We start from the raw sequence: 22,955 nt of genomic DNA on the forward strand, positions 1-22,955 counted from the left end.
GCATCTGCCCAATCGCCCAACCTGTCCAAATCGTACTGGAGTTTCTCTGCATCCTCCTCACAGCACACACGCCCACCCAGCTTTATGTCGTCTGCAAATTTGCAGATATTACATCTAGTTCCCTCGTCTAGATCATTAATATGTAGTGAATAATGGGTCCTAGCACCGATCCCTGCGGTACCCCACTAGTCACTGCCTTCCACTCGGAAAAAGACCCGTTTATTCCAACTCTTTGCTTCCTGTCTACCAACCAGTTTTCTATCCAAGTCAGTACCTTACCCCCCAATCCCATGTGCTTTAACTTTGCACGCTAGTCTCTTATGCGGGACCTTATCGAAAGCCTTCTGAAAGTCCAAATACACCACATCCACTGGTTCTCCCTTATCTATTCTACCAGTTACATCCTCAAAAAAATTCCAGTAGATCAGTCAAGCATGATTTACCTTTTGTAAATCCATGGTGACTTTGTCCAATCCGGTCACTGTTTTCCAAGTGCTCTGCTATTACATTTTTTATCATGGACTCTAGCATTTTCCCCACTACCACCTTTTTTAAATAGTGGGGTTACATTAGCTACCCTCCAATCCATGGGAACTGTTCCAGAGTCTATAGAATTTTGGAAGATGACCAGCAATGCATCTACTATTTCTAGGGCCACTTCCTTAACTACCCTAGGATGTAGATTATCAGGCCCTGAGGATTTATCGGCCTTCAATCCCGTCAATTTCCCTAACACCATTTCCCTACAAATACTAATCATTCAGTTCCTCCCTCTCATTAGACCCTGTTCCCCAACATCTCTGGGTGTTTATTTGTGTCGTCCTTTGTGAAGACAGAACCAAAGTATGTATTTAATTGGTCTGCCATGTCTTTGTTCCCCATTATAAATTCCCCTGATTCTGACTGCAAGGGACCTACGCTTGACTTCACCAATCTTTTTCTCTTCACATATCTATAGAAGCTTTTACAGTCAGTTTTTATGTTCCCTGCAAGCTTACTCTCACTCTATTTTCCCCCTCTTAATTAATCCCTTTGTCCTCCTTTGCTGCTCCCAATCCTCAGGTTTGCTTCTTTTTCTGGCCAATTTGTATGTCCTCTCCTTGGATCTTATGCTATCCCTAATTTCCCTTGTTAGCCAATGTTGAGTCACTTTTTTTTATGCCAAACAGGGATGAACAAATTCTGTAGTTCATCCATGCGATCTTTAAATGTTTGCCATTGCCTATTCACCGTCAACCCTTTAAGTAACATTCCCCAATCCATCCTAGCCAACTCGCACCTCATACCATCATAGTTTCCTTTATTTAAATTCAGTACCCAAGTCTCTGAATCAACTACTTCACTCTCCATCTTAATGAAGAATTCTATCATATTATGATCGCTCCTCCCCAAGGGGCCTCGCACAAGATTGCTAATTAATCCTCTCTCATTACATAATACCCAGTCTAAGATGGCCTGATCTCTAGTTGGTTCCTTGACATATTGGTCTAGGAATTCCTCTTCCACAGTATTGTTACTAATTTGGTTAGACCAATCTATATGCAGATTAAAGTCACCCATGATAATTGCATGCATTTCTAATTTCCCATTTAATGCCATCCCCAACCTCAGCATTACTGTTTGGGGGTCTGTATACAACTCCCACTAACATTTTCTGCCCCTTGGTATTTCTCAGCTCTACCCATACAGATTCCACATCATAGTTAAAGTGAGGTTTGCTCCTATAATTGTTATGCAGTAAAATAAATGAAAGATCTGTTTGACCTCTTTACAGCTGAATTTGACAGATTTCTGGAGTGCTTAATGGTCATAGAAGTAATGGATGGTAGAAAATTTGTTAGGTTGCTCCCCAAAGTGCATGCCCTAAGGCACTACAGTGCTCGCTGGTTATGGTGGAAGTTAACTTGTCATCTTGTACTAAGGCTACCCAGTTCCACTAACAGCAATTACTTAACTGTACAATCCCAAAACCTCTTGCCCCACATGCTATTTGGCTCGCACTCCTTAACTAGTAACCTCCCTGCATTAACTCTTAAAACTGAGCACTTTCAAAGAGACACCATGGAGCTCATGCAGTGGGAGAGGGCAAGGTCAGTGGAATAACGCAGGTGCTAGCTTAGTGACTGAACACCTACACTGCCACCCTGGTATGCCTGTGAAACACCATACAGCCACAACCTTCCACCCCCTTCTCTGTTTCCTTAAACCCAAGGGGATAATGCTCACCTATTCTTAGCTTCTACCCATCTTTTTCAAATATACACTATTGGGGGGGGAGAGGACAAGGACAACCAGCAGCACGATACTTCTGTCTTTATTATAGAATAGTACAGCACAGGAGGCCATTCGAGTCTGTGCCAACTCTTTCAAAGAGCAATCCAGTTAGTCCCACAGTGTCCAGAGTAGGCATGCACTTTGGAGTTCACTGTAATAAAATAGAATGTGCTCTGGCATGGTGCTTTATTACTGATGTAGTGTAAGAAATAGCTGTTAGAATTAAAACCCCAATTTTGAATCTTAGAACAGAGACTGACAACAAACTGAAGAGATGCGGCTGGGAATGGATGGCAGGAATGCCAGCAAGGTCAAATAATAAGCACAAAAAGACAAATGGCCGAGGCCAGGACATGGAAGTGATAAGGGAGTCGTAAAATGCAAGACAACACAGGATAGTAGAATGATAGTTAGACAATATGGAGCCAGAGAGTCATAAAATGTCTTTAGAGAAACCTAAGACATTCTTCAGAAAGATAAGAGGAAGGCCTGGTCAGCCATGATTGACACCAGGTAATCACCAGCCCACCGAAATAAGGGACCGAGGAAGAAATAGGCAAACAGCTAGGGGCGAAGGCTTCCTCGAGGTGTAAATCAATGCTGGCTTATGCCCAACATCTCCAACAGCTTGAGGGATGAACTAACAGAAGTGACTGTTGCTGTAGGCTGCAGAGATCCGCCGACCCAGAGACCTCCACACTGTCTCATCGGGCGGGCGGGCATCCAGTCATGGCATTCCGCTTCAGGGGTCATAGATCACACTCTACTGTCATGGGTTGTATGTCTATTATACTTATCTTAACCACATGTAATATCTGATTATGCGTTAAACTGTAGCTCTTTAATAAAAAGCCTTACAACTCCTAAGACCCTTTGGGTAATCTGTGCGTGACCTGTGATCCAAAGTTTACAGGAGGTTAGAGTCATACAGGAAAGGCTGTACTTGTGATGCTGATATCTTCAATCAGATGATGATGTAGGGCAAAGAGTGTTGGAGGATGGGTCGTGGACTGAGAAAATGTCCTTTTATTGGTAAATGAGGGAGGAGGCAAGGCTGTGGTGTCAACGCTGTTCCACAACAGAAGACTTCAGTGATGACATGTCCTGTGCTGTAATAAATCTTACCGTTAATGCTGCCAGAGACTCCTGTAGTGCTCTTCCTGCATGATAAGGGCTTACAAAATGGACCCGAGAAGCTTTAACTGGGGCAGAGGGGAGGGGTTTAAATCCTGCTGGTGGCCTGACCCTGTCAGAGCAGTTAGAAGTAAGTCCAAGTAGCTGTAAGCAAAATGAGGGGGAAAAAGCTTTATAAAGCTATAGAAATCTATAATCAAAATCCCCAGACTTTTCTATGTCGGGAACTCCTTACCAGCCTGTATCATCTGTTGTGCCTTATAACTCTCAGTCTAAGTTACCACAGTAGGAGTGTAAAACCAGGAAGCACAGAGCTGCTGCACCAATAGTGCTCATTTTGACATATGCAAATGAGCTCAGTTAGAACTTGGCGGGTGGGTCACGGAAGGCTGAGCGAGAGAAGCGTTTTAATAGCAGAAATAACTTGCATCTAATTTTATAGCCAACAAAATATCTCGCTGCTGTTTATACACCACTAATGTGCTGAAAACAGCAAGGAAATTCAGCCCCCAAAATGTGTGTAGTTCAAAACATGGAAATGTTAATGATGTTTATGTGTACCACAAAATTAAATGTTCAGTGTTGCAGTTCAAATATCTCAAACTATGTACAACCCTGTGAAGGCCAGGCACCTTAAATGAATGTTTAAAAAAAAAAATACATTGCACTATAGTTGAATAGTAGTACGGTTTCTTAATAACTCTAATTGAACTCAAAACTGCATTTTGTAACTGCTATTGTGTAACTGATTCTTTGATGGAACAGGTGAGGAACACAAAAACTCTGCCCAATAACGAAACATACAAGTTTAACAAAAATATTTATAACTGCCTGGATAGTATTAATGTAAAATAATTTCTACATACAAGCGATTCACGAGGGAGAAAATGTACCAATGTGAGTAATATATATGAATAAATATTACCTCCAGCTTAGATAAATCTACCCTGATACTGAGCTGTAAAGACCACAGAAAACCTAACTCTAATCCCTAATTAGTGGAGAGAAGCTGATCTTAACCAGGACAGCATTTGAAATGCTACTGCACAAGTCACCATCTTAGAAGAATGGTGGGAAAATAAGCTTGACAGTAAGGCTCGAGGTCTTATTCAACTGTGTTGTATTGAAAGACATTGGCCTGGAATTTGCGGTCAGCAGCAAAGCGAAGGTGTTCGCTGCTGGCCCTGAAGTACGCTTCGCACAAGGATCTCGCGATCCCTGTGTCGAGACTTTCGGGTTTTCCGACCTTCAATTCAAATCAACGGAAGTTAATGGGGACTCCCTTGTGCGAATTGCTGTGATATAAACAGGCTGTCTAAGCAGCCAATCAAAAGGCAGAATTCTCAGACAGCTCCTAAAATTCTAACTTTTGAAAAATGAGCAAACAAAGATTGGGGCTCTCACAAGGGGAAAAGGCAAACCTGAAAAAAGGGATGAACAAACTTTAAAACAAAATTTTGAAAAGTTTCTTAAAAATTGTAATTAAAATGGACAAATTTCACACTGCGCAAAATTCAAATGAGTTTTCCAGCCCCTTAACATTTGTTTAGCAGTCAATACGCTGTTAAAATGCAGCACGGTGGCATAGTGGTTAGCACTGTTGCCTCACAGTGCCAGGGACCCGGGTTCGAATCCGGCCTCGGGTGACTGTCTGTGTGGAGTTTGCACATTCTCCCCGTGTTTGCGTGGGTTTCCTCCGGGTGCTCCGGTTTCCTCCCACAGTCCAAAGATGTGCGGGTTAGGATGATTTGCTATGATAAATTGACCCTTAGTGTTAGGGGGATTAAATACGTGGGGTTACGGGGATAGGGTGGGATATGTGTTGGTGTAGGGGTTACGGGGATCGGGTGGGATATGTGTTGGTGCAGGCTCGATGGGCCGAAATGGCCTCTATCTGCACTGTGGGGTTTCTGTGATTCTGTGATAAACCCCAATTACACTGAATCCCTTTGGGTCTAACTTTTAGTGGGGAATTTAACAGCGTACTTACTGTGGAAGAACCGAAGTTTTGGTCAACTTCCCTGATTTGGCTGATTACACTGATTGCCGGCTCTGGGTTGGGGGGCGGGGCGGGGGGAGACCACGCAGCCTGTTTCGGTGCTGTCAATGCGCCAAATCACGAAGTTGCGGTCAGTTTCAAAGGCGGAATGACGGCGAATGCTGCCAGTTTGCCGTCATCCCGACCGCAAATTCCGGGCCAAAAACTCAACTTGTCTCTGACTAGATGCGTTTTACTGTCGATTCTTAAATAACTGATTAGAAACAATTTTCACAAGGTCAGGTATTCAAATAAACCAACTAATTTATTAGGTTTATTTCTTCTTCGAGCTTTTAACTTATTTATGACATAGGTCCACAAGAGCTGGTAATGTATGAAGAGGTTCCCACATGTTCTTACCATTCATAACATGCACACATTTATATCTGGTCTTTCAAATATTGACTGTGAAGGAATTGGAACAAAATACCCACAATCCTCAGTTAGAAATGAAAACTTTCATTGAAACAGATCACTAAGTTATGCAATCTTTATTTCCTTCAGTATATGTTCCATTTATATCATGAAAGTTGTCTTAAAACCTCTGAAAATATAGCGGTTACTCTGCTCTTAATTATTTATGGTAGGAGTACTGTGAAATTCAGGCGCAGTATAAACATGTTTTACAATTCAGGCTTTTAAAACACTTTTATCATTCAAATAGCCTGAAAATAGTTTTCAATAACCTACTAGTTTCTACCCTTTAATAGTGGAGTGGTAAACTGTACAAGGATCCAAAGAGCTTTCTTATGTGTATTATCAGCTCACAGCTTCATCCTGGTGTCATTATGCATCAAGATCGCACACCAAATATATGTACAGATTTATGCATTGAAACTTTATTTAAATTATATTTCACAAATGCCAAAAATATTAAAACAAAAGTAAACAAAATTGAAGAGGATTGCACATAATTGCTTTACTATCAGTGAAGGTTAAAGCAGAACAGTTGATGGCTCTATTGACAGTTTTTCTCACTGTACATTGCACTTAAAAACATACACAATGGTGTATAGCTGTAGAGTTCAAATCACTTTGGATGTCATGCAAAGCTCAGATTTTCAAAAAATATTTAAGAACTTGCAGATTGCCTGTGCCATTGCCAATGGTAGGTCAGAACTTGCAAGATTGGGTAGGGTGGGGGAGAGATGAGGCGCACATCTCCACTGAAAGAATTTGGAAAAAAGTTTGAGATTGTCCAAAACAATGATGTGTTTTACTGATATGTTCCAGTTTTCCTTAGTTGTCCTTACCCAGTGAAGGTACGTGGATAGATTTTTTTTAAATACCAAAGCTGCATAAATAAATTTCTATTTACCTTTATGATTGATCTTAGTTCAATGTTATATTAGCAAAGTTGTGTTCATCCTTTACTTTGTTTCCATGTTTATACAAAATTATTCTGTTTGAGAACTGATTTTAAGAGACTGGCAGAGTTTTCCTGTTAAAATGTACCTCAGACCTTTCCAAAGTCCATGCTTTCCTTTTCAAGTGTTTGGGTAAAACAAAATTACAACATCTGCAGACTGTGGCTTTGTGCATTGCACAAGTTACCTGCAAAGAATTAGTGAAACATGCTGGAAGTTTTTTTCCACGGTGGACATTTGGATTCTAGCATGATGACAACTATATGGACAAGTGCGTGTGGGGAGTTGTAGTTGTGCAGCTGCCAGTGATGGCTCAAGCCTTAGATTTCTTAGATTAAAGCGGCGGCAGCAGCGAGAGGATAAAGGGCAGCCCCAGAACAGACCTGAATTAAAGCAGCGGCGAGAGGATAAAGAGCAGCCCGAGAGTGGACCTGAATTAAAGCAGCGGCAGCGGCAAGAGGATAAAGAGCAGCCCGAGAGTGGATCTGAATTAAAGCAGTGGCAGCGGCAAGAGGATAAAGAGCAGCCCGAGAGTGGATCTGAATTAAAGCAGCAGCGAGAGGATAAAGAGCGGCCTGAGAGCTGACCTGAATTTAAGCAGCGGCAGGGCTCCGATTCAAAAACAACAAAAAGAATTAAAGAGTGACGTCACAGGAGGGCAGGTAGGTGATTGGTGGTGAGTATTACAGCTTTGTTTTGCTCTCTAAGTTAGGGAAGGGGGTTAAATTAAGAGCTGAGCAACTGTAACTTGTTACTACTTATTAAATTAACAAACTAGATAAAATAAACAATAAAACTAAAATATCGATTGGATAAAAGCTTTAACTAATTAATTAATAAATAAAACAAGGTTAGAGATGGCAGGGCGTGGTGTGTCGTAACTGCAGCATGTGGGAGTTTGTGGAGAGCATTGCGAACCCGAGCAACCACATCTGCAGTAAGTGTCTGCAACTCGAGGAACTTTGGCTCAAAGTTGTTGAGCTCGAGTCAGAGCTGCAGACATTGCGATGCATCAGGGAGGAGGAGAGTTACCTGGACATTTTGTTCCAGGAGGCAGTCACACCCTTTAGGTTAAGTAGTACTTTAGAGTTCCTCAGTGGTCAGGGACAGGAGGGTGTGACTGCGAGTCAGGTATGGGGACCCAGGATGTAGTAATGGAGGAGCCTCAGCCCTTGACCTTGTCCAACAGGTACGAGGTACTTGCTAACTGTATGGATGAGGAAAAGGACTGAAGGGAGGATGGGCAAACTGGCCACGACACCGTGGTACAGGGGGCCATCAAAGTGGGGGGAGAAGAAAGGAATGTGGTAGTGGTAGACGACAGTATAGTCAGGGAAATAGTTACTGTTCTCTACAGCCGCGAGAGTCCCGAAGGCTGTGTTGCCTGCCCGATGCCAGGGTTAAGGATGTCTCCTCGCAGCTGGAGAAGATCTTGGAGTGGGAGGGGGAGGATCCAGTTGTCATGGTCCATGTAGGAACCAACGACATAGGTAGAACTGATAATGAGGTTCTGCTGAGGGAGTTTGAGGAGCTAGGGTCTAAATTAATAAGCAGAACCTCAAGGGTAATAATCTCTGGATTACTATCTGAGCGACGCACAAATTGGCATAGGGTCAAGCAGTTCAGAGTATTAAATGTGTGGCTCAGAGTGGTGTGGGAAGAAGGGGTTTCAATTCATGGGGCACTGGCACCAGTACTGGGGAAAGAGGGTGCTGTTCCGTCGGGACGGGCTCCACTTAAACTGGGCTGGGACCAGCGTCCTGTTGAATCAAATAACTAAGGCTTTAGATAGGGCTTTAAACTGAAAAAAGGGGGTGGGGGGAGGGAAATTTAAAAATCTAAAGGCAATAGAGCAGAGTAGCAATTTGGGTAAAAATAAGCAGAGTGCGACGAAGGGACAGAGAGTTTAATGTTAGCAGTGAATAAGGTCAAAGCAGGGAATAATGGTAAAACATTTAAATTAAAGGCTCTTTATTTGAATGCACGAAGCATTCGTAACAAGACAGATGAACTAGTGGCACAAAGAGATAAATAGGTTTGATCTAATAGTCATTAGAGACGTGGTTGCAAGGTGACCAAGGTTGGGAACTAAATGTTCCAGGGTATTGACATTTTGAAAAGACAGGCAGAATGGAAAAAGAGGGGTGTAGCCCTGATAATAAAGGATGATATAAGGACAGTAAAGAGAAAGGATCTCTGCTCGGAAGATCAGGAAGTAGAATCAGTATGGGTGGAGATAAGGAATAACAAGGGGCAGAAAACACTGGTGGGAGTAGTATATAGGCCTCTAACAGTAGCTATACCATTGGACAGAATATTATTCAAGAAATATTAAGAGCTTGTAACAAAGATAATAATCGTGGGAGACTTTAATCTTCATATAGATTGGCCAAATCAATATGGCAAAGGTAGTCTGGAGGACGAGTTCATGGAATGCATTCGGGACAGTTTCCTAGAACAATACGTCATGGAACCAAAGAGGGAACAGGCTATTTCAGATCTTGTATTGTGTAATGAGACAGAGTTAATTAGCAATCTCATAATAAAAGAACTCTGGGGCAGAGTGATCATAATATGATAGAATTTCATGTTAGTTTCAGACTTAGGCAAGTCACTCTCAAATTAGAGTCTTAAACTTAAATAAAGCCAATTACATAGGTATGAGGGGTGAGTTGGCTAAGGTAGATTGGAAAAATAGATTAAAAAGGTATGGTGGTAGATAAGCAGTGGCTAGCATTTAAAGAAATATTTCATAATTCTCAACAAAAATACATTCCATTGAGAAACAAAAACTCCACGGGAAAAGTGATCTAACCATGGCTAACTAAACAAGTTAATGATAGCAATAGATTGAAAGAAGCTTATAATGTTGCGAAGAATAATAGTAAGCCTGAGGATTAGGAAAGTTTCAGAAACCAGCAAAGGATGACCAAAAAATTGATAAAACGGGAAAAAAATAAAATGAGGGAAAACTAGCAAGAAATATAAATACAATTGTAAGAGCTTCTACAAGTATGTAAAAAGGAAGAGAGTAGCAAAAGTAAATGTTGGTCCCTTAGAGGCTGAGACAGAAGAAATTATTATGGGGAATAAGGAAATGGCAGAAACGTTAAACAAATATTTTGTATCTGTCTTTACAGTAGAAGACACAAAAAGCATACCAAAAACGGTGGGGAACCAAGGGCCTAATGAGGGTGAGTAACTTAATGTAATTAATATAAGTAGAGAAAAAGTACTAGAGAAACTAAATGGGACTAAAAGCCGACAAATCACCTGGACCCGACGGCCTACATCCTAGGGTTCTAAAAGTGGTAGCTGCAGAGATAGTGGATGCATTGGTTTTGATCTTCCAAAATTCCTTAGATTCTAGAACCGTCCCAGCGGATTGGAAGGTAGCAAATGTAACACCGCTATTCAAGAAAGGAGGGAAAGAGAAAACAGGGAACTACAGGCCAATTAGCCTGACATCTGTCATCAGGAAAATGCTGGAATCCATTGTTAAGGACGTGGTATCAGGGCATTTAGAAAATCATAACATGATTAGGCAGAGTCAACATGATTTTATGAAAGGGAAATCGTGTTTGAAAAACTTGAGTTTTTAAGCAGGGTAAAGGGGAACCAGTGGATGTAGTATATTTGGATTTCTAAAAGGCATTCAATAAGGTGTCACATAAAAGGTGATTACACAAGATTAGGGCTCATAGGTTTAGGGGTAATATATTAGCATGGATAGAGGATTGGTTAATGGACAGAAAACAGAGTAGGGATTAACGGGTCTTTTTCAGGTTGGCAGGCTGTGACTGGTGGGGTGCCGCAAGGATCAGTGCTGGGGCCTCAAGTTATTTACAATCTATATTAACGACCTAGATGAAGGGACCGAGTGTAATGTATCCAAGTTTGCTGATGATACAAAGCTAGGTGGGACAGTAAGCTGTGAGGAGAACACAGAGTCTGCAAAGGGATCTAGGTAGACTAAGGGAGTGGGTAGTAAGGTGGCAGATGGAGTATAATGTAGAGAAATGTGAGATTATTCACTTTGATAGGAAGAATAGAAAAACAGAATAATTTTTAAATGGTGAGAAACAAGGTTGGTGTTCAGAGAGATTTGGGTGTCCTCATGCAAGAAACACAAAGTTAGCATGCAGGTACAGCAAGCAATAAGGAAGGCAAATGGCATGTTGGCCTTTATTGCAAGGGGTTTGGAGTATAAGAGTAAGGAAGACTTGCTACAATTGTACAGGGCTTTGCTGAGACCACACCTGGAGCACTGTGCATAGATTTGGTCTCCTTATCTAAGGAAGGATATACTTGCCTTGGAAGCAACAAAGGTTCACTAGATTGATTCCTGGGATGAGAGGGCTGTCCTATGATGAGAGATGTGTAGAATGGGCCTATACTGTCTGGAGTTTAGAAGAATGAGAGGTGATCTCATTGAAACATACAAGATTCTGAAGGGGATTGACAGGGTAGACGCTGAGAGGTTGTTTCCCCTGGCTGGAGTGTCTAGTGCATCGTCTCGGGATAAGGGGTAGGCCATTTAAGACCAAGATGAGGAGGAATTTCTTCACTCAGAGGGTTGTGAATCTTTGGAATTCTCTGCCCCAGAGGGCTGTGAATGCTGAGTCTTTGAGTATATTCAAGGCTGAGATAGATAGATTTTTGGACTCCAGGGGAATCAAGTGATATGGAGATCGGGCGGGAAAGTGGAGTTGAGGTCGATGATCAGCCATGATCTTATTGAATGGCAGAGCAGGCTCGAGAGGCTGTAAGGCCTACTCCTGCTCCTAATTCTTGTTCTTAGAAACACAAGTCTCCGATGGAAGCCATGGTTACTGGCATTTCAAACAGAAAATTTAATTCTATAGTTAAAGTTGTCACTTCCTTATAAATTTTTCAATTCTATGCAAATACAAAATTTGAGCTGATTTGGATGCCTAAATTATAAGCACAAAACACCACGATTACCCACAAAACCAGATACCTGCTTATATAGAAAATGCAACATGGAAGTAGGCAGTTCTGCCTAACCACTCTTTGTTGCTGTTTATCCTCCACACAGGCAGTAGTCCCAGCAGTGTCAGCGTTTTTCTATCCACCACCTATCTAACCTATATTAAATGATGACAATGGGGGGGGGCGATTTTAACCTTCAAAAACATGTGGGTTTGGGTCAGGTAGGAAGTAAAAATGTAAAAATTCTAAAACCTGAACCTCGATCCCACCCGATTCCAGTTTTAACAGAGGCTGGCCGCGGGGTGGTGGCAAGCAACCAACCCACTCCCAGTAGGCGGGTCTCGCTCATTTAAATAATTTAATGAGGCTGTGTACCTTAGATATTTTTATCTCTGTTCCAGCTTTAATACTGGCCGGCCAGGTTACCCGGGAATCCCAGCAGCTAAAGGGAGGCAAGGACGGTTGCATGGGACAGGTAAGTGCATTTCCAGCAATGCTTGTGGGCCAGGAGGAGCAGAAGTGCTTTCCCCCAGACCCCCAAGCAAACCTGTTAATCTCCCCAGCGATCAGACACCCCCCTAATGTCCTCCACAACCTGCAATTTCCCCTCCACGATCTTCTCCCCAGGCCATGCCCCCACAATCTTCTCTCCAGGACATGCCCCCGCGAGCTTCTCCCCTCCTCCCCATATCTCTCCAGCCCCCACAAAATCAATGTCACCTCCCCATATCTCTCTGGCCAGCCCATCAATGTCCCCCTTGACCCCGATCTCTCCCACTGCCACCTCCACCCCCCCGCACCAATCCCGATCTCTCGCTCCCTCCTCTCCAATTTCCAGCTGTGGCCTGGTGCCACAGGCTTACCCGTCAGACAGCCAGCTATACTCTCAATCTGACTGGCTGCAGCCGGGAAACTGAGTCCAAAAATGGTAATCAGATCCTGTTGCTAAGTTCGGCAGGACCTGAGGGAAATGTGTTCTTCTGGGTTTCCTGACCGCAAAGCTGTCCAGTCCCGTCACCCCCCGCTTCCCCATAAATATCGGGGCCAAAATCTCTGCTTCAGTCACCAGCTCTTGTAGTGCATTCTACAGCTGAATCTTCTAAAACACATTTTTCCTGTTTTCTTGTCCTAAATCACTTACATTTAATCTTGCATCTTTGTCCACTCATTCTAGATGCTTCAACAATTGGAAACAGCCCGCTTCTATCAACAAATAAAAACTGAAAATGCTGGAAACACTCAGCAGGTCAGGCACCATCTGTGGAGAGAACAGTTAAAGTGATGCTTCAAGTCTGAATCCTTCATCAGAATGGAATTAGCTGTTTCTATCTACCCTGTCCCATCCCATCATAATTTTAAACACCTCTATCATATCACTCCCTAATTTCCTCTGTTCTAATGAAAACAGCCCCAACTTTTCAAGTTTCTTTTTGTATTTGCATTTCCTCATACCAGGCAGCAGGCTAATGAATCAGTGATGCACCCTTTTTATTGGCTCAATATCCTTTCTATATACAGGAAACTCTTTTTTATCCGGCACCGACGGGACTGGCGTGCTGCCAGTTGATCAAAAAGTTTGGATTACAGAGAGGTATACTTACTAAGGTACGAGAGCCCCGTACACGGCCATAGATCCAGGCATCCCTGTTGCATGGCAACAGGTGCAGGAACCCCGGTTACACGGCCACAGATCCAGGAACCCCTGTTACACGGCAACTAATATGAAGTAAAACTTACCTGAAGCTACTCCTGAATTATGCCGGTTAAGAGAGATTTCCGGTTATTTAGGTGCCGGTAAAAAGAGAGTTTCCTGTACCTGTGGTGTATAGCCCAAAACTGCGGACACTACTTCAACTGTGGTCTTAGTAAGGCTTTATATAGATTCACCATTACATCTCTACTTTTATATTCAATCCACTGACCATAAAAGTGTTCCTTTGTGGACCTGAACCCCCAAATTCCTCTGCTCTTCCACATCACCCAGCTTTCCCCCATTCAAATGTATAAATATTATCAATTTTAAAAAAAAATGCACCAACTCACATTCGCCGACATTGGATTCCATCTGCCACTTTTTTGCACATTGCTCTATTATCAACATCCCCTCGCAGCTTTCTTTGAACTGTAGAATTAATTATCTTTTATTTTAGTATTATCGGCAAATTTAGGCACCAATCCCTCTAGCCCTATATTAAACTTGCTGATGTGCAAAGTGAACAGAAATGGTCCCAGAACAGAATCCGGTGGGACATTGGTCTCCACGTCCAATCACGGAGAATTTGCCCTTAACTCCTAATCTATACTTTGACAGTGGTTTGACAAGATGCTGCTGAAAATTCAACGATGTTTAAGATTGATTCAGAGCACTTAGAGCAAACTGCGCGGTTTCTTTTGCCTTCAAACTCCAAATCAATAACAAATGAGAAAAACCCTCACCTCTTTTACAAGATTCTCAACCGCACTATAATTTTAAATGTAAATAAAAAATTGAAGGACAATTTTATCTTTTAGATTTCCTACAATCATGTAGCAGTTGCTGTTTGTATTCTTTCTAAACTATTAGTTTCTTTCAATAAAAAATTCACAAATGTTAATGAAAATCCTGGGTTTATCGCTGTTAAATCAGCATGTGACTGATGGAATGCTGACAACTATACTTTAGGCATTAAATATCAATCTTACACTTTTAGCTGGAAACCAAAAATTTAACAGGAGAAATAATATAGCCATATAATGATAGCTTTTTGATCATAATTTAAGAAACTCAAACGTTTGCATTGAGTGTTTAAGCATAATGAAAAGTTAGCTTCAATTCCCTGGATACTTCAAGGCAAATATATTTTTTAAAACTCCTGAATCATTTGAACTTTCCATTATCAATTAAAAGAAAAGCACATTGCGCACTATTTTAATTCACTGAAAATGAGCATTCTTTATTTTTATCCAGCCTTTGAATACCTATTGTACATAAACTACTAATAACCAAGACACTCTAGAAAGTATGAATACGAAGAGAAACCTAAACATGTTAGTTCATGCATGCAGACAACTAAAGTAGATTCACAAAAGCCAAGTGACGTATCTAATGATTTATACACACAAGAGAAAGAAAATTGTAGCCATCCCTCAAAATTTGGATGAAATATCAATTTTTAAAATTTGTATGTAAATGAGGAATACACTCAAAAGCACAGATGAACCATAGAAAGAACTAAAATAAAACAGTACAACTAGTACAGCTGTAGGGTAGAATATAGTAAATAAGTGACAAATAATGCGCATATTTTGTTTGAAATTGAGCTTGGACAGATTCATTAATATTTTCCAAATGGTTATTCATAAGATAGTATTAATGTCACATCAATAACTCCTCATTTAACTTCTTTTCCACCACATCTCAAAACCGTAAAACCAAATAAAATTACACCTCCTCTAATGTCCCAGCAGAAGCCTGCACTGTAAAGGATGCAACAGCAATCTGCTCTTTCACTTCTTGCCAGGCTTTTCGCTGATCTGGAGCATTTGCTATGTCAAACAATGCATCATAGATTCCTGGAAAAGATTCTCCTGCATACTTATTATGAGTGCTGGGAGCATAAATGATGTGTCTGTGGGAGAAAAAGGAGACGAAAAATGTCACATGCCACATTTATCAATTACATTAAATATTAGCATTCATCAGTGATGCCTGGTCAATGCTGTGTGCTTACTGGAATTAATCTGCCAGGACAGACATTGATCTGTGTATAGACTTTACATAAATTAGGCCTTTTAAAAAATATATAAAATATATAGGACAGTTTCCTAGAACAATATGTCATGGAACCAACCAGGGAACAGGCTATTTTAGATCATGTATTGTGTAATGAGACAGGGTTAACTAGTAATTACATAGTAAAGGATCCTCTGGGGAAGAGTGATCATAATATGATAAATATTTCACACTCAAACTCAATGTGAAATTCTAAGTCCGAAACAAGAGTCTTAAACTTAAATAAAGCCAATTACATAGGTATGAGGGGCGAGTTGGCCAAGGTAGATTGGGTAATTGGATTAAAAGGTATGACAATATATAAGCAGTGGCAAACATTTAAAGAAATATTCCAAAATTCTCAATGAATATACATTCCATTGAGAAATAAAAACGCCACTGGAAAAGTGATCCATCCGTGGCTAACTAAAGAGGTTAATGATAGTATTAGATTAAAAGAGGCTTATAATGTTGTGAAGAATAGTAGTAAGCTTGAGGGTTGGGAGAGCTTTAGAAACCAGCAAAGGATGACCAAAAAATTGATTAAAAAAAGGGAGAAAATAGAATGAGAGTAAACGAGCAAGAAATATAAAAACAGATTGCAAGAGCTTCTACAAGTATGAAAAAAGAGAGTAGGGGCTAATAAGAGTGAAGAACTTAAAGTAATTAATATCAGCTGCAGAGATAATGGATGCATTGCTTGTGATCTTCCAAAATTCCCTAGATTCTAGATCCGTCCTAGTGGATTGGAAGATAGCAAATGTAACCCCGCTAGTCAAGGAAGGAGGGAGAGTGAAAACAGGGAACTATAGGCCAATTAGCTTAACCTCAGTCATCGGAAAAATGCTGGAATCCATTATTAAGGAAGTGGTAACAGGGTACTTAGAAAATCATAATATGATTAGGCAGAGTCAACATGGCTTTATGAAAGGAAAATCGTGTTTAACAAATTTATTAGAGTTTTTTGAGGATGTAACTAGAAGGGTAGATAAAGGGGAACCAGTGGATGTAGCATATTTGGATTTCCAAAAGGCATTCGATAAGATGCCACATAAAAGATTGCTATGCAAGATAAGGCCTCATGGGTTTGGAGGTAATAGATTAGCATGGATAGAGGATTGGTTAACGGACAGAAAACAGAGAGTAGGGATAAACAGGTCTTTTTCAGGTTGGCAAGTTGTAACTAGTGGGATGCCACAGGATCAATGCTTGGGTCTCAGCTATTTACAATCTATATTAATGACTTAGATGAAGGGACCAAGTACAATGTATCCAAGTTTGATGATGATACAAAGCTAGGTGGGAAAGTAAGCTGTGAGGAGGACACAAAGAGCCTGCAAAGGGATATAGACAGGTTAAGTGAGTGGGCAATAAGGTGGCAGATGGAGTATAATGTGGGGAAATGTGAGGTTATTCAAATTGGTAGGAAGAATAGGAAAACAGAATATTTTTTAAATGGTAAAAATTATTAAGTGATGGTGCTGAGAGAGATTTAGGTGTCCTCAGATAGGAAACACAAATTTAGCATGCAGATACAGCAAGCCATTAGGAAGGCAGATGATTTATTGGCCTTTATTGCAAAGGAGTTGGAGTACAAGGGTAAGGAAGTCTTACTACAATTGTACAGGGCCTTGGTGAGACCACACCTGGAGTACTGTGCACAGTTTTGGTCTCCTTATCTGAGGAAGGACATTACTTAGCGTGCAACGAAGGTTCATTAGATTGATCCCTGTGATGAGAGAGCTGTAGATTGGGCCTACATTCTCTGGAGTTTAGAAGAATGAGAGGTGAGCTCATTGAAACATAAGATTCTGAGGGGGATTGACAGGGTAGATGCCGAGGTTTTATTTTCCCCTGGCTGGAGAGTCCAGAACTAGAGGGCATGGTCTTTTTTTTTCCATTCACGGGATGTGAACGGCAAGGTCAGCATTTATTGCCATCGAGAAGGTGGTGGTGAGCCGCCTTCTTGAATATAGCCATTTCAGAGGGCATTTAAGAGTCAATCACATTGCTGTGAGTCTAGAGCCACATATTGGCAGATTTTCTTTCCCTTCATTAAGACATTAGTGAACCAGATGGGTAGTAGTTTCATGGTCATTACTGATACTAGCTTTGTATTCCAGATTTATTTAATTGAATTTAAATTCCTCAGCTGCTGTGGTGGGATTTGAACTCGTGCCTCTGGATCATTAGTCCAGGCCTCTGGATTACTAGCCCAGTGACATAACCACAATGCGATCATGCCCGATAAGGATAAGAGGCTGGCCATTTAAGACCAAGATGAGGAAGAATTTCTTCACTCAGGAGGGTTGTGAATCTTTGGAATTCTCTGCCCCAAATGGCTGTGGATGCTGAGTCATTGAGCATATTCAAGGCTAAGATAGATAGATTTTTGGAGTCTAGGGGAATCAAGGGATATGGAGATCGGGCGGGAAAGTGGAGTTGAGGTCGAAGATTAGCCATGATCTCATTGAGCGGCGGAGCAGGCTCGAAGGGCTGTATGGCCTACTCCTGCTCCTAATTCTTATGTTCTTATAATTGGTGCAACACCGTGGTCAATTGTTGGTGTGGAATGTTTCCAGATTAATAGCTCCTGATGAGAAGAAACCAGGATGAAATGATTAGATTTTTTTTAAATCTTATATTTTTAAGGGAGCTGGAGAGGCTGCTTTGAGCGCAAGACATCGAGTTATAGAAAGTAGGTGGGTTGATGAGCATAGTGGTAACCAGTATTTGTTCTCATTAGATTCTCAGCAAATTACATTCATAGTTCTCTTAAGAAGCTATTGATCATTTAGGTGTACATTCACATTTTATGAAAGTTTACATTTAGATCTAATCTCAATTCAAAGTTGCATAATTTGAATTAAAATTATGCAAAGAAATACCTCTGCTGTTTTATTTAAATTGCTTAATTCACATTACTGGATATTGTAACTTTTTTGAGCCACATAAGATTAATTATTTTAAGTCATTGTACATTGCATGAACAAACATAAAAAGAGAAGATAAAGATCAGTCAGCTGGTCCATCGAGCCTGTCCTAGACTAGCACGGTGTAACTTCAGCACAGCATCACCCCCATACAATCCTATCCACCCCCATCCCAGGCAGTCTTCGGAGGCAGAAAACCCTTAGCACAACTCTGGGAAATCTTGACTGCATGGTGTTTGCAGAAGGAGTTCATAGATACCTCCAGGTTTCTTCGGCTGACTGTGCTTACACTGGTCGTAATGCAGAGGAGGGGGTTAAAGCAGCTTGGTTAATCTTGGTTTGTGGGTTGGGCTGGGAACAGGGTGGGGGTGGGGGGGGAGCTCTTTTTTTCCTTTCTTTTTCTCTTGCATAGGAATGGTCATATTTGTTTGGAGTCATTGCCATTCATAACCAGTTGATCAGTTGCTGTTGTGGGCATGAGGGAACAGTTTGTATTGAGTGTTTTTCCAAATGAATGCTCCCCAGGCTGCTTGTATTCCCCCAGTTCCAGTTATAAGCCACACATCACTCATTCTGATTGCCATGTCTCAGCCATGATTGTTGTGAGGAAGTCCAGAATCAGTGAGGCAGCCATTTTACAGAGTGCTGAGCCTGCTGGTTGCTGTGGTACGGATGTGAGTAGTGCATCAGTTTATTGCATCAGCTTCACCTTTGGCAGCCGTGCCTTCAGCTGCTGAGGCCCTAAGCTTTGGAATTCCATCCCTAAAACTCTCTGCTGCTCCTCCATAAGACAATACTTAAAACCTACCTTTTTGACCAAGAGTTTGGTCACCTTTCCTAATATCTCCTTACGTGGGTTGGTGTTAAATTGTATTTGATAACACTCACGTGAAGTGCCTTGGGATGTTTTACTATGTTAAAAGGTGCTATATAAATGCAAATCATCATTGTTGTTCAGCATTCACCTGATTTCCTGCAGATGTTGTGCTACTTGGGGAGGGAGGGGTAACTGGAACAAATATTTTAAATATTGGGACTGACCTCCTCATGATCAGTGATGCAGAGGGGGATGTTTGCTGGGGGATTTTTAGTAGCTCTTCTCAGGTGCATTTGATATAGACAAGCGCTGACTTTCATTCTTGCAGTTCTTAGGGTAGATTTTTCTGTTCCTGAGCCTGGGAATATTGGATCACTTGGGTGCAGAGTATAGAGGAAGATTGGGCGGGGATAGTCACACACCCATAGAGGAGCCCACCCAATTTTCCATCCATTAATTACATGCACGTACTTTTCCTACCTTCTTTTCCTCTATGCTGAAGTGGTCTAATGCATCCAGGTGTAGGAATAGGAAAATTAGCCCCATTACATTTCATGGGAGAAATGGACTGGTTGGAATCAACATTGGGGTCTGGTGCTCCCTGGTTAGCCTTCTGACCAAGTCATGACATCAACAGCAGCAGCTTCAGCTTTATGCACTTCCGACCATTTCTCTAGTTTTCTCTTCCACAACTCCTTTAAGAACATAAGAACATAAGAAATAGGAGCAGGAGTAGGCCAATCGGCCCCTCGAGCCTGCTCCGCCATTCAATAAGATCATGGCTGATCTGATCCTAACCGCCAATCTACTATCACAGAACCATCTCCTGAATCTAACAGAATTAGACACACGAAATAGGAGCAGGATCAGGCTACACGGCCCCTGGACCCGCTCCGCTACCCACAGGGCCATGACCGATCCGAACCTAGACTCATGTCCAAATTCCTGCCCGCTCCCCGTAACCCTTAATTCCCTTTACTTCTAGGAAACTGTCTATTTCTGTTTTAAATTTATGTAATGATGTAGCTTCTACAGCTTTTTGGGGCAGCATATTCCATGGACCTACCACCCTCTGAGTGAAGTAGTTCCTCCTCATCTCAGTTTTGAAAGAGCAGCCCCTTATTCTAAGACTATGCCCCCTAGTTCTAGTTTCACCCATCATCGGGAACATCTTCCCCGCCTCCACCCGATCCAACCCCTTCACAATCTTGTATGTTTCAATAAGATCGCCTCTCATTCTTCTGAACTCCAATGAGTAGAGTCCCAATCTACTCAACCTCTCCTCATATGTCCATCCCCTCATCCCCGGGATTAACCGAGTGAACCTTCTTTGTACTGACTCGAGAGCAAGTATGTCCTTTCTTAAGTATGGACACCAAAACTGTACGCAGTATTCCAGGTGCGGTCTCACCAATACCTTGTACAACTGAAGCAATACCTCCCTATTTTTATATTCTATCCCCCTAGCAATGAAAGCCAACATTCCATTGGCCTTCTTAATCACTTGCTGCACCTGCATACTAACCTTTTGAGTTTCGTGCACCAGGACCCCCAGATCCCTTTGTACTTCAGTACTTTCCAGTTTCTTGCCATTAAGATAATAACTTGCTCTACGATTTTTCCTGCCAAAGAGCATAACCTCACACTTTCCAGTATTGTATTCCATCTGCCAAATCTCTGCCCACTTACTTAGCCTGTCTATGTCCCCTTGCAGGTTTTTTATGTCTTCCTCACTCACTACTTTCCCTCCCATCTTAGTATCATCTGCAAACTTTGATATGTTACACTCGGTCCCCTCCTCCAAATCGTTAATATAGATTGTAAAGAGTTGGGGACCCAGCACTGACCCCTGCGGAACACCACTAGTTACTGATTGCCAGTCTGCGAATGAACCATTTATCCCAACTCTCTGCCTTCTGTTAGATAGCCAATCCTCTATCCGTGCCAGAATATTACCCCCAATCCCGTGATTTTTTATCTTAAGCAATAATCTTTTGTGTGGCACCTTGTCAAATGCCTTTTGGAAGTCTAAATACACTACGTCCACTGGTTCCCCTTTATCCACCCTATACGTTACTTCCTCAAAGAACTCCAGCAAATTTGTCAAACATGACTTCCCCTTCATAAAACCATGCTGACTTTGTCCTATTAAATTATGATTATCCAAATGTCCTGTTACTGTCTCCTTAATAATGGACTCCAAAATTTTACCTAGCACAGATGTTAGGCTAACCGGTCTATAGTTTCCAGCCTTCTGTCTACTGCCCTTTTTAAATAAGGGTGTTACATTAGCAGTTTTCCAGTCTGCCGGGACCTTTGCTGAGTCCAGGGAGTTTTGGAAAATTATTACCAATGCATCCACAATCCCTACCGCCACTTCCCTCAAGAACCTAGGATGCAAGCCATCAGGTCCAGGTGATTTATCCGCCTTGAGTCCCATTATTTTACCAAGTACCACTTCCTTAGTGATTTTGATCATGTTTAGCTCCTCCCCCCCTTTAGCCCCCTGTTTGTCCAGTGTTGGGATATTCTTAGTGTCTTCTACTGTAAAGACTGATATAAAATATTCATTGTGTTTTTGCCATCTCCATATTTCCCACCATTAATTTCCCGGTCTCATCCTCTAAGGGACCATCATTTACTTTCGCCACCCTTTTTCTTTTTATATAACTATAAAAACTCTTACTATCTGTTTTTATATTTTTTGCTAATTTACTTTCATAATCTATCTTCCCTTTCTTAAATCAATCTTTTTGTTATTTTTTGCTGTCTTTTAAAGTTTTCCCAATCCTCTATCCTCCCACTAGATTTGGCTACCTTATATGCCCTTGTTTTTAGTCGAATACTATCCTTAATTTCTTTACTTAGCCACGGATGGCTGTCTTTTCTTTTACACCCTTTTCTTCTCAGTGGAATGTATATTTTTTGGAAGTTGTAAAATAACTCCTTAAATGTACACCACTGATCATGTATCGTCTTACCCTTTAATCTATTTTCCCAATCCACTCTACTCAATTCCGCTCTCATACCTTTATAGTCTCCTTTATTCAAGCTCAGCACGGTTGTTTGAAATCCAACCTTCTCACCCTCTAATTGAATATGGAATTCAACCATGTTATGGTCACTCATTCCAAGGGGATCCTTTACTAGGACATTTTTAATTAATCCTGTCTCGTTACACAGGACCAGATCTAAGGTTGCTTGCCCCCTGGTCGGTTCAGTTACATGCTGCTCAAGAAACCCATCCCTAATACACTCAATGAACTCATCTTCAAGGCAGCCCTGCCCAATTTGATTTGTCCAATTAATATGATAGTTAAAATCCCCCATAATTATAGATGTTCCCTTATTACAAGCCTCAACTATTTCCTGATTGATACTCCGTCCAACAGAGTTGCCACTGTTCGGAGGCCTATAGACTACGCCCACTAGTGTTTTTTTCCCCTTATTATTCCTTACCTCCACCCAAACTGTTTCATTATCCTGATCTTTTGACCCAATATCATTTCTCTGTATTACAGTGATTCCTTCCTTTATTAACATAGCCACCCCACCTCCCCTTCCTTCCTGCCTGTCCTTCCTGATCGTTAAATAACCTGGTATGTTTAATTCCCAGGCATTGTCACCCTGCAGCCATGTTTCTGTAATGGCCACAAGATCATACCCATATGTAGTTATTTGTGCCATT

General features: G+C 41.5%; 1 protein-coding gene and 1 long non-coding RNA gene across 3 annotated transcripts in view; one reads left to right on the plus strand and one right to left on the minus strand.

The window, feature by feature from the left end:
* The first annotated feature begins 8,642 nt into the window (after positions 1-8,642).
* Positions 8,643-14,362, plus strand: LOC147111690 (uncharacterized). The gene is made up of 3 exons (XR_015079727.1): positions 8,643-10,007; positions 12,168-12,241; positions 12,941-14,362. It is a non-coding gene; the product is annotated as an uncharacterized LOC147111690 (long non-coding RNA).
* A 310-nt stretch (positions 14,363-14,672) lies between these two features.
* naalad2 (N-acetylated alpha-linked acidic dipeptidase 2) overlaps positions 14,673-22,955 on the minus strand; it is a 223,168-nt gene continuing 214,885 nt past the window's right edge. Inside the window, exons 19-20 of one of the 2 annotated variants that reach the window (XR_015079726.1) lie at positions 19,748-19,962; positions 15,287-15,374 (exon numbers count right to left, since the gene is read on the minus strand). Coding sequence is in view for 1 of the 2 variants with exons in the window: in XM_085998794.1 (XP_085854920.1) it covers positions 15,188-15,374 (187 nt within the window). In the remaining variant the exon portion in view is untranslated. Of the gene's footprint in view, positions 15,375-19,747; positions 19,963-22,955 lie in introns of both variants that reach the window. The other variant, XM_085998794.1, reaches the window with a different exon arrangement.

Source organism: Somniosus microcephalus, chromosome 10 (assembly GCF_052327205.1).
Source record: "Somniosus microcephalus isolate GS21.2 chromosome 10, FLI_Smic_1.0, whole genome shotgun sequence".
Classification (NCBI taxonomy): domain Eukaryota; kingdom Metazoa; phylum Chordata; class Chondrichthyes; order Squaliformes; family Somniosidae; genus Somniosus; species Somniosus microcephalus.